The sequence below is a fragment of the Heterodontus francisci genome, chromosome 13, assembly GCF_036365525.1.
Source record: "Heterodontus francisci isolate sHetFra1 chromosome 13, sHetFra1.hap1, whole genome shotgun sequence".
In the NCBI taxonomy this organism is placed as follows: Eukaryota; Metazoa; Chordata; class Chondrichthyes; order Heterodontiformes; family Heterodontidae; genus Heterodontus; species Heterodontus francisci.
The window spans coordinates 7,274,777-7,287,435 of record NC_090383.1 but is presented as its reverse complement, the minus strand read 5'-3'; the positions used below and the strand labels follow the sequence as shown (position 1 = coordinate 7,287,435).

General features: G+C 40.5%; 1 protein-coding gene across 1 annotated transcript in view; it reads right to left on the bottom strand.

Moving 5' to 3' along the window:
• The window catches only part of LOC137376206 (protein sel-1 homolog 1-like), a 48,451-nt gene that overhangs the window by 23,485 nt on the left and 12,307 nt on the right, over positions 1-12,659 (bottom strand). Inside the window, exons 4-8 of the mRNA XM_068044312.1 lie at positions 12,315-12,420; positions 6,664-6,829; positions 5,341-5,394; positions 1,125-1,184; positions 939-1,020 (exon numbers count right to left, since the gene is read on the bottom strand). Coding sequence (XP_067900413.1) covers positions 939-1,020; positions 1,125-1,184; positions 5,341-5,394; positions 6,664-6,829; positions 12,315-12,420 — 468 coding nt within the window. The remainder of the gene's footprint in view (positions 1-938; positions 1,021-1,124; positions 1,185-5,340; positions 5,395-6,663; positions 6,830-12,314; positions 12,421-12,659) is intronic.

The following is a 12,659-nucleotide window of genomic DNA, read 5'->3' as shown; positions in this document are numbered from 1 at the left end:
ATGGGTGCAGCTCCAACAACACTCAAGAAGCTCGACACCATCCAGGACAAAGCAGCCCGCTTGATTGGCACCCCCATCTACAAACATTCACTCGCTCCACCACCGACTCACAGTGGTAGTAGTATATACCATCTCCAAGATGCACTGCAGCAATGCACCAAAGCTCCTGAGACAGCACTTTCCAAATCCGTGACCTCTACCACCTAGAAGGACAAGGGCAGCAGATGCATGGGAACACCACCATCTGCAAGTGCCCCTCCAAGCCACTCGCCATCCTGACTTGGAACGATATCACCGTTCCTTCACTGTCGCTAGGTGAAAATCCTGGAATTCCCTTCCTAACAGCACTGCAAGTGTACCTACCCCAAATGGACTGAAGCGGTTCAAGAAGGCAGCTGCCACCTTCTTAAGGGCAAAATTAGGGATGGGCAATAAATGCTGGCCTAGCCACATCCTATGAACGAACAAAAAAAAAAATCACAAGCGCACACAAATGGCTATGATCATCCTGCTGCCCGTATTCTAATTTGGACCAAGTTCCGCTCACTCATCAACCTTGTGCTTGCTGCCCTATATTGGCTCCCAGTCTGGCCACGCCTCAAATTTAAAATCCCTCCACGCCTTTGCCCCTTCCGATCTCTGTAACCTCCTCCAGTGACATGCTGAGCTAGGTTTGTTATTCTTTGCGTGCAGATGGAGGGCATCTTTTCATTTCAACTCTTTCTTTTCTCCAGAGGTGCAAGTGGATGATGCCACCACCTGTTACTAACCATTTCAGGCAACATGTCTAACTATAAATACGTTCCATTTGCTAAACCTTAGGAATGCTGAAAAGCAAATTCCCAGATTATTGTTGCATGTGCATTCTGAAAACTATTCCAACATAACAAAAGTTTTGATAACTAATATTTTTCCTATTCAGATTCAAAGGTGATTACCATATTTTGCTGCAGTTCTGTAATGAATGAGAGCTGCTTCACAGTGCTGTGGCAGATTAATACCATTAAGATACCTGTAGCCCTGTTGAAAGAGATCATTACATATAATACCGTGCACTTAAAAATGATTGGCTATTGATGCGATGCGACTAATCAATATTTAAACACTACAATTAATGCACCTACCAAAATCATGTGTGCTACAAAGTTTCCACCCAATGCAGCAAATGTATAATACACCAGTGCCTGAAAAATATTTAGAGTAAGGTTTCTTAGTACAAAAATATGTCCACAAAATCTAGCCTCAACGCTAACGAAATAATTTGATAGTACTCAGCTCAACAGTATGATGCAGTGAGATTCACGATGGATAGGTTAAGGGGTCAGCCATTTCAGACTGAGATGAGGAGAAATTTCTTCACTCAGAGAATCTTTGGAATTCTCTACCCCAGAGGCCTGTGACCGCTCAGTCATTGAGTATATTCAAGGCTGAGATTGATTGATTTTTGGACAGTAAGAGAATCAAGTGATATGTGGATTGGGTGGGAAAGTGCAGTTGAGGTCAGGGATCAGCCATGATCTTAAGAAGTGGTGGAGCAGGCTCGAGGGATCTAATAGCCTACTTCTGTTCCTTTTTTTTATTCATTCATGGGATGTGGACGTTGCTGGCCAGGCCAGCATTTCTTGCCCATCCCTAATTGCCCTTGAGAAGGTAGTGGTGAGCTGCCTTCTTGAACCGCTGCAGTCCATGTGGGGTAGGTACACCCACAGTGCTGTTAGGAATTATTATTGCTTATGATCACTTGTTTTAATAGTAACCAGCTCACTCATATTTACTTTGGCTGCATGGCATTGATGAGAAACATGTGATACTGTCACCTTCCATGGTGGAATACAAAATAACTGACTTGTGACCTGGTCGAGGGAGTCAACACATAATATGTGATGAACTCACAAGAGCATTATGACCAATGAAACCCACAAGTTGTTCAAATCTGGTATCCCATTGTACAAATAAAACATTTCAAAACTCCCAATGAGTTAAGAAGTGCAAGTTTTGGAAACACAGACAAAATTAAAGAAACTGACAGATCTCCTACAGCATCAGTTGCAGTGAGTCAGAGGACTCAGAGGGCGGCACAGTGGCGCAGTGGTTAGCACCGCAGCCTCACAGCTCCAGGGACCCAGGTTCGATTCTGGGTACTGCCTGTGCGGAGTTTGCAAGTTCTCCCTGTGTCTGCGTGGGTTTTCGCTGGGTGCTCCGGTTTCCTCCCACATCCAAAAGACTTGCAGGTAAATTGGCTGTTGTAAATTGCCCCTAGTGTTGGGAGGTGATAGGGAAAATGGGATTACTGTAGGGTTAGTATAAATGGGTGGTTGTTGGTCGGCACAGACTCGGTGGGCCGAAGGGCCTGTTTCAGTGCTGTATCTCTAAATAATCTCTTATAACGGCAAGAATGTTATACCATGTAACATACAATGGACTGTAATACAATTAATCTCCTGTGACATTACTCACAGACAAAAGAAAATTATATAGTTCTTTCTTTAATTTTCTCTCTGACCAATTCCTTTTGAGTCACTGTTTTTGTCTTCATCCTTCTCCGTGCCTCTCCTTTACCATCTCTTTCCTTTATCTCTCTCTCTTCCCCCTTCTGTCTGTGTCTCTCTCTGCTCGTCTGTTTGTCCCCATCTCTCTCTCCCCCCCCCCCCCCACTTTCTCACCTCTCCTTCCCCACCCTCCTCACTCTTTCCCTATCCTCATCCTGTCTCTCTCTCTCTCCCCCTCGCTCTTCCCCCGTTCTCTCTCGCTCTCTCTCTCCCATCTCTCACATGTTAATATCTCTATCAAGCTATCCAGTTAATTTCTCATTTTCCTGTAAGTCTCTATCCCCTCTATCTCGAATGCCTCTGTCTGACACTCACACATGTTCTTTACTGATGTGCTTAATATCTATCTTTTTCAGAAATCAGGCCATTAAAGATACATCACCTATGGGCAAGAAAGTGAAGTGCCAAGCTAGGAGGGACTGGGCAGGGTGAGGCGACAAGGGACATGGGTAGGAATGTGAAATAAAACTGGTACATAGGGCCATGGCTTGGAAAGGGATGATAATAGGGCTATACTTCAAAATATTGAATATTTTGGGCTTTAGGAGCACTGCTGTCTGGTGGGATTGTAACCTGGGACGGCTTTGTGAATTGCTGGGTCTTATCAGCTTTCAAGGGATGGGATAAATTGATGACAAATGGCTGCATTTGCAAAGTGGATTTCAAGCTTTGGAACTATTAGATGGGTCAGTGGAAGTAGCTGGAAGAAGAAGGGCGAGGAATAGGAACATAAAGGAAGTCTGGAGCCATGAAAGCCTCAGGAGGTGAAACCTACAGAAGTGACGGATCTGGAACCAGCGAGGTACGCTAGGGTGTTGAGCACTTGAGATAGGTACTGGAGGAGGAATAAAGTTTTAGGAGCTTTGGAATTTGCAGAATTAGAGCTGGAGGCACTGAAGGTAGAGTTGGAAGAGCTGAGTGGATTCAGTTAAGGACACATGGCTGAATTTCAGATCATAAACCCCGGGTTCGGGTCCTGGCTCAGGTCTTCAAATGGCCAGATGTGGGAATGGACAATGGCCAGTAATAGACCAGTGTCTGTGGCACTGACAAAAAGCACAAGCATCACCCAGCTAAAGAGCTGTTAAGATATTTCAAGGTAGGGCCAGAGGTACTGAAAAGGAGTGAATACAATGAAAGCGTGGCTGGATTTTCCTCAGACTGGCAGTGTTCTGGTGGGGCAGGACTTCTGCCAACATCTCAAACAATTTGGTTGGGGCTCATTGCTTCAGCACCAAAGATTATCTAAGAATTCCCGTTGCTGCTGAGATAGCACCCACCAGTGCCACCAAAGAAACTCCAGCCTTGCTGCAGCAGCACAAGATGTGAAGAGATCTTGAAGGGGCAGAACAGCCCCCAAAATGCTAAGAGCTGCAGCCTTGTAGGCTTTGGCCTTGGCATGTCTTCCAATTCTACAGTCTGTGCATAATTTTCGTCCATCCTTGCTAGCTAGGCAACTTGTCTTTGTCTCAGTGTCTCAGTCTAAATACCCCTCGATTATTCTCTCTAACCTTTGACTGTACCCCATTTCTCTTCTCTTTAAGTGAAGCCCATTGGATTACTACAGACTTCCTTTACCCTCAAGACATTCTGGTTCCCCAAGAACCTAAAACCGTCCTTCAGATGAGATGTCAAACCGAGGCCCCGTCAGCCCGCTCAGGTGGATGTAAAAGATCCCATGGCACTATTTCAAAGAACAGGGGAGTTATCCCCAGTGTCCTGGCTAATATTTATCCCTCAATCAACATCACAAAAACAGATTATCTACTCACTATCACATTGCTGTTTGTGGGAGCTTGCTGTGTGAAAATTGGCTGCTATGTTCCCTACATTCCAACAGCGACTACACTTCAAAAAAGTGCTTAATTGTCTATAAAGCACTTTGAGACAGCCTGTGGTCATGAAAGGCGCTACAGAAACTCAAATCTTTCTTTTCTTGCTCCCAATACTGGGCCCTGAGCCATATGTTGATATTGTTTATCCACGCCTGCTTCTGCACATGGCATTGTTAGTATTTCAAAAGAATGCTACTGCATAGGTCCATCCCTTGATGTTTTTTGTTTTTTTCTAACTCTTAAATTACTTTGAAGGATTGCTCGCCTAAACCTGCCGATACCTTTTGTTCCAATATGGATTATAATGGCTTGTTTCACAATGCAGTCTTTTAACAGCTAATTTTGACTTTTTTTTTTAAAAAAACGTTTTTTTGATGCTTAAATTTGCAGTAGAATTTCACTTTATTTTTGGTCATTTATGAATCTGAATGGAGAAGGATGACCGTGAGAGATCAGGTTGTGTGGTATACCTTGTCCTTATTAGTCCTGTCAATAAGTATTAATTGCAATGTCCCTGAAGCCAAAATCACTGGTGGCTATGAGGTTGCCTTGTACAAAAACCTCAGTCTCTGATTGACAACAATTTGATTCTTTGTACAAAACATGTACATTGCTCTAGGCTTCTCATATCAGAACAGGCAATAATCTACAATGTTCCCTTAGCAGAACAGTAGCTGCTATGTCCAATCTCTATATTCCAGACAGAAAGTAGAAACTGCAATGCAGGATCAGCAAAGGCTGTCATGTTAGATCTTGCTGAACTGAAGACCATTAGGAGCAATAGCTGAATGAATTGCATCATTCTCAACTCATCCACCATGCTCACCATTTGCTCTTAATACTTTGAAGGTTTTGTAGCATCACATCACCCTCAGTGAACTCACCAACAACAGACTGACTTAGTCTTCTTTCTGATCTAATTATTTTATAAAATTACACTATCTGCATCTTCTTACCTTAGGTTGGTTAAAACCCACACCAATACCAGTGGCATGCATGAATCCTAATGCCTAACAAAAGCCCAAAAAGCACTCGTTTAAAACCTTCAAAAATATTCACAGAACGTAGACACATTCTTATACCTTAAGCATTCAAGAAGAGTTTGATTACAGATGTGATATTAATTTAACAACCTATTATCCATATAAAAATATTTTAATGTATCTAACTGTTTGAAAAAAGGTCAGAACAATGTTAATTTAACAATAGTAAACAGATAAATCAATCTGAAAAGATGGTGAAAAAATTAGCATATTGAAATATTTCTTCAAAACTTTATCTGCAACATCATTTTTCATGATAAAATAGTATTATTTTTGAACAATCTAATGCATTGTAACATGGTGTTTCAGGATATGGGCTTGGGGTTATGGCTTTCCGCACAGTGAATGTCTATTCTCAGCCAGAGTGTTTGAAGATGACTTGGAAATATTTGCGCTTCTCTAATTCTGGCCTCTGATTTTAGTCGCTCCACCATTGGTGGCTGCGCCTTCTGGTGCCTGGATCCCAATCTCTGGAATTCCCTCCATATACCTCTCCGTCTCTCTTTCTCTCTCCCCTGTTTTAAGATGCTCCTCAAAACATAGCTATTTGACTAAGCTTTTTGGCCATCTGCCCTAATATCTCCTTTTGTGGTTCTATGTCATATTTTGCTTTATAATGTCCCTGTGAAGTGCCTTGGGACAGTTTATTACGTTATAGGTTCTATATAAAGACAAGTTGTTGTTGTTGAACGAAGGTAAATCATTTCCCCATAGGGAGAAGGGGGAAAAAAATTGAAAGGCAACTCAACATGTCCTTACTCTTCTTGCATACCACCTAATAGTTTGTTGCAGAGTACTATTGGCAGAATATCTCTTGTCAACTATCTATCTTCTTGGTTGGGAATGTGTATAGAAGGAAAGGATAATTTTTCAAATGAGGGAGGAATATATTACAAGCCCTTTGATTCACCAGGTTAAATACTGAAAAGGTTATATTTAATATATATATTAAAAAATCTCAACCTTAAATTCTCAAGAATATCCTTACTCTTTTATTTTAAACTGATCAAGGTTATCTATATTGTAATTTTTAAATGGAGCTACAATGCATGCAGCAACATCTGTTATTTGAATCAAAACCATTTTCATGAGTAATATTTGGCAAAGCCTTTATCAAGATAGTATGGATAATTGTATGTCCTTCAAAAGATAATTCAGCTTTTGCAGGTCAACACAAAGGACCAACTATGTTTTATCATAATATTTCCACGTTAAATCAATTTTCAAGCAGCTCACAGTTTGGGCTTTATGAGAGCCATTTTCTGCCAGGGCTTCAAAGAGATCTTTAGCTGCTGTAACATTCTGGGGCAGTTGGTCACCGAACAATAAAGCATAGGCTATTCGTTCCATGGCTTTAGTACTTCCGATATCAGCTGCTTTCACCAGTAGCTTATAACCTCTACTTAAAAATAGAAGATAAGTGTTAGAAGCAGAAAATATGTACTTCAAATGTCTCCAGATACCACTGTATTTAAAGCTCTGCTATATGAACTAAAGGTCTGCAAAGGAAACCCGACTGAGCCCGAATGCCGGGCCTGGAGGTGCGACCCGACCCCAAACCCGACTCGTGTCGTTGGATCCTGTCAGGGTCGGGTTGGGTAGCAGGCCTTTACATCAGTACATGTGTAAAGGCCTGCTACCCGACCCCGACGGGACCAGACGACACGTGTCGGGTTCGGGTCGGGGATTTCCCATATAAGGCTATCCAACAGGGCATTGCAGTGCTCTAATATGAACATTATTGAAGGCTTCATGTTGATGAAATAAGCATGCCTATGCACTGACCATTAATTCAACCTACAGTACCATGGATTAGAAGACTGCCATGATAAGAAATTTATCGGTCTTTATCAATAGTATGTCAGAGGAAAACATAATACACTTCATACCAATAGAATAAATGAAAATGTTTACAGTAGTTTTAGTTCCTTGAGCAAAGTTGTTACTGACTTCCCACTAAATTTATGACGAAGTATTTAGAAAAATGAGCCACAACCACAAAATTATTCTTGGAAAAGAATGCTTGCACAGAAGATTTTAGAAGTCCATTTAGAAAGCAATTCCAAACAACAACATAAGATACAATCTGAATGCGTAAATGTTATTTTTAATGTAAGGTAGACCACAAGGGTTACTTTGAATCACAAAATATTGGAACATGTCAAAACAGCAAAGAAAACATTTACACAACCGGAAAGAATATTGTAATTTGTTTTATGACTTAGCTTATGCTTTTGGATTTAATTCATAAATTCCAAATTAAAAAAAAATGGTTGACAAAAGACATAACAAAATGTAATTGTTATTGTCAAACCCAGTGAAGTGCGAGTTTAGTGAAGTAATAGACTACATTCCCCTTTATGGACTTTAGAATGGAGTAAAGCATTGACCAGAGAGCTGCAAGAAAGACTCTAAGCTGTGCTCAATGAGGCACTATACCTTTTAGAATACCGATAGTTCTCCTGTAGCATTAATTAGGGATAGCCCACAACATGACGTGTGGTTTGATTGTCATGGTGACATGGCTTGCCACTAGGCACTTTGGTTATTGGAGTTACACAGGAAAAGGGTACAAACTACAATTTCCATCTCTGTTTCCCACACATGCAGAAGTTAATCAATTGGAGCTGCAAAATCTCAGCTTAGTTGAAAAATTAAAGCTCTGAGAATAGACTGGAACTAAATCCCTAGGTCTGAAAGAGCCTGGCAACGAAAATCTTTGAACAACATTCTAATAGTTAAGGTAGGCGTATGGGTTTGCAGAGTTGAGTAATGTTCACATATTTGTTATGTTATGAAAGTGCTTCTATATTTTTTGTTAAGTATATGTTTTGAGGATTTATATTTAAATTATAAAAATGGATTGATTGGAAGGCTGAAGATTTCATAGAAGCTGGACTTTGCTATGTTGACAGTTCATTGAAAGGACACTGAGATGTTGTTTTAAAACAGTCTTGCTGGAAGTCATGTGCTTTAAGCAGTAAACAACAGAAACCTTGTTGACCGAGGGAAGATGTTTATAGAGAAGTGACAGGTCAAGATTTATAGAGGTCAGGAGGCTTGACTCTTGAGATATTGTTTTTGGTTTTGCTTTGGACAGTGTGTTGAGGTGTGAACTGTTTTGAAGGCAGTTGGAGAAAACCAGCCAAGAGAACAGCCACCATCAGCTCACCCTCTTCCATCTCTTTGAGAACTTCCTGAGAATCAGCTGGAAGAAAGAGAAATTGATGCTGCATTTCTCCTGAAAAGCCTGCCAGAAATTCCTGATGCCGCATTTCTCCTGGAAAGCCTGCCAAACTGATCCTCAACATCGCCTGAAATATCTAGAAATATCCCAGTGACAGCCGCCTACGTGGCCAAAAAGGGACAACTGACATCTTTCCATATCTTCACTTTTTTCTTCAAGAATTAGCAAGTATTTGGCCAAAGTATTTTTTTTTGTATCAGACCTCTGCAGAGAGAATTTGTGTCTTTTTTCCCCAGTGTGTGTTTGCGAGTTTGTGTGTGGGGAATTTAAAAAGGGAACTGTAAAATTTCAATCCTTGTATTAATGCTTTGCTTCGTTACTGGTCAAGTCTTGTTTTATAATAAACTGATAATTTTGTTGTTTATTAAAAGAAATCTGGTTGGTGTATTTTATTCTGGGATAAAAAGTAGAGTTTTTTTTATTAGTTCGGGGGATGTGGGCATTGCTGGCTAGGCCAGCATTTATTGCCCATCCATAATTGCCCATGAGAAGGTGGTGGTGAGTATATGATTGACTGCATCAGTAACTGGATAAACATTTAAATAAATATATGATGTGACCTGTGGAGAAGTGGAACTAGAAAAGACAATGCACTCCTCCCGCTTCGATCGTAACAGTTATGCTATGAATTTAATTTTAGGAGAAAGTAATGGGGCTTGTGTGGAAACAAAATAACCACTCCAACTGTTTTCAGAAAATTGTTTGAGCCATTTAATTGGTTTTGTTAATGCTAATTACTGGTTTGGGAATGGTGGCTTTAAAGAAAAATTCAACTATATTCTCCTAAGAGGAGCATCAATGTGGATACAAAATTGAAAAGAAACAGTGCCAGAATGAGGAGGCTTTGTGCAAGCATGAGGTTGAAGAAAAGGAAACCAGCATGAATTTGAACTGGCAAACAAAGGCTGAGCAACTTTGAGATTGGTGAATCAGGGTTCAGTGGATCAAAAACCTTTACAGTGCACATAGTAAATTTAGCACACCAAATATTATTCTACACTTTAAAGCAGCGCGACAGACAGATTCTTCAGGGTTTATGTGTTGTTCAGCAAGTAGGATAAAGGAATATGAGGGGAAAAACTGTTCTCATCACTTAGTGGTGAAGCATTCACTTTGTGTCAATCTGGTGGTTAATACGGATAATGATTTTGTAAAGTTGAGCGATTCTCACGACTAATGATTGGATGTTAAAAACATATAAGCAAAAATTTAAAAGGTTACAGAAAGTTCATGACTGTCATTATGGAGAAATGGACGATAGGTGGCATTGTCAAAGAGGGAGAAAATGCAATGGATTATTAAGAAATGCATTATCTAATGTTAGGAGGTTGTTTACTTGAAGCGATCCAGGAGAGCATGCTTGATAGACCAGGGCGTTCAAGGCCCTAAGTCAATGCCCGAATGCGCCAATCAATTTGCGGCATCGAGTGCCAGGGATTCATGAGATGTGTGGGGCATTAGTTAGACGCCCCACACTGACTGACTGATGAACCCCGAGAGTCTGCGTAATTGCAGCTAAGCCGATGACAAATGTGGGAAGCAAGGGAAATTCAATGTTACAGACGCAATAAGGTGAAACACAAAAGAAACAATTGTTTGTCTGATAAAGTTTCGAGGATATAATCATGAACACCAAATGTTGGCATGATCCAGGAGACTATCAGATGCGTTGTGAACCTAAGTGATCTCCATGTTGCGGAGTATCTTTTAATCTTCAAAAGCTTTCTCAAAACTTACATTCTTGACTTTTTGGTTGGCTCCCTTAAAATGTTTCATCCACCTCCTGCTCCGTTCCCCCCTTACCAACACTACCACTCTTGGTAAAGCAATGGGGAATGCTTCAATAAGATAAAGGTGCTAGTTAAGTTGCTCAGCTTTTATTGCTAATCACCCAACAATAATACTAGCTAATCTGAAATTTAGCTCTAAGTTACTTAATTGGTAATAAAGATTTGAGAAAGTACTGTTATTCTTTTCAACTCTTGAACTTAGGTTTGAAAACAATATCTACGTGATAGCTATAATTGTACGAAGTGAAATAAGTTCATAAGAAGCCTAAATAAATAGCAAGAGACTCCTCATAATCTGAAATAAAAACAAGAAATGCTGGAACCACTCAGCAGGTCTAGCAGCATCTGTGGAAAGAGAAGCAGAGTTAACGTTTCGGGTCAGTGACCCTTCTTCAGAACACCTCATAATCTGATGCTAACCGGTGATGTTATTCAAAGAAGCCATAAGAATAGCTGCCGTGGGAAGTTGAATTCACTCACTAGTATAGCTAAGGGTGCTTTTCTGAGGTCACAGTTAAGGTAATTGCAATGAATGATTTAAATATTTCATTTCACAGGTTATTTAAATCTAAGGTGGAACTTGGTGCCCAAACGCAATATGGAAAACCAAAAAAAGTCTTCTTTTGATCCTCCGATTATAGGTCAGTAAGCTTGAATGCTGATCTTGGATTTTTCTTCCTGTTCCAATGGGGCAGGACTTGCATCTGACTCCAGGCAATTTCCCAGAATCAGGGTCATTCCTGTGTTGAGTGCAAATGCTAGGACAAATTTATGGTACTGTGGAGTCCCAAATGGGAGGCAAGGAAATTCAATACAGTGCCTTGCCACAGCTTTGCAATTAGTGGGAAAGGCATCATATGCCCCGTTATAATATGCTTGCCTGTATTTGGGTAGACATATTATGTGCCCAACTGCTACTTCTGGCAGGAAATGCCAGAAGTAGTGGGGTTGTGAGTAACTAGTGGAATGGCTCCCTGGGATATTCATTTCCTTTCCATCCAGAATATCAAGGAGCCAAATTCAGGGCCCTTTTATCCAAGTTTGATGTGAAGAATGGTTTATCAGGCAACATGAGGGGCCAACAATGCAGTCTGAAAACTGTGCCAATGGCATTGGTGTCACATGGGCAATATTTGCACTTGGGCTGCCCTGATCGGATAATGCAAGGTCTGCCTATTTACCTAATTTACTGGGGGTCTGGGTGTATTTGTCATGACACAGGCTACTGGACATCTATTGTACAGGGGACACTTTCCCAAAGCACCAGGCACAGAGCACAAGAAATATGAGAAGGGGGCAAAGGAGCACCAGGGAAGTGCACCAATGCCAGGCAGCCAGGGACATTTGACATTGATGCCCGAGTTTTTAGGCTAGACTGTGATGGCGATCTCCCTTCAACACATACTGAAAATGGGCTATGTGTGCTGGAGTGCTGCTCTTTTACATAGTCAAAGGGATGGTGCTCTAGCATGAATCTCAGTAAATCCAGTGTGCACGTTACTCCAAATCAGATCATTATTAATCCTACAGGACATTTATCATCTTCAATTAGCAACTATTGAACATGAAAGGGACATCTTACAAGATTGTAGTAGAAAAGGTCCTTTCACAGGATTTTGAGAGAAAAAAATTGAGAGAATATCATATTCTAAAAGCCTGGAAATTTTAGCCATAGTTTATTGATTAAAGATGATAAGACCTTTCCTTGTTCGCATATGACACTTTAGATGGGAACACTGGACACTTAAAGTTGTGGGAAAAGGTACACAAATGTCTAATCTACCACAGTGACATCTTTAACTTTAGCACAAAATATAACCACCACTCAGATTTTATTTGCTCATACTCACTCCTTCCTCAGATTCTTATCTCTAGACCTTTTCAGGATTTTGCTACCGTTCTGATAGAATTCTTCCATTTCCTGCACTTGCTTGCTTTTCACTGTTTCTTGCTGATCTATTGTACCCAAAATGTCACAGGTGTTTAAGACTGAAAATGTTCAATCGTTTTAGTATTCTATGCACATTGAGCAATGATGGAATTATTGGTAAATCTGCACATTACATGATGTTTGATAGTAACCAAAGAATTATTTTCAACTTAGATCTGCAATAAACATTTAAAGTTATTGTTACAGTAACTTTGACCTTATGATATGCCTATACCGAGTTGCTGAATATAGTGCTAAATTTTAT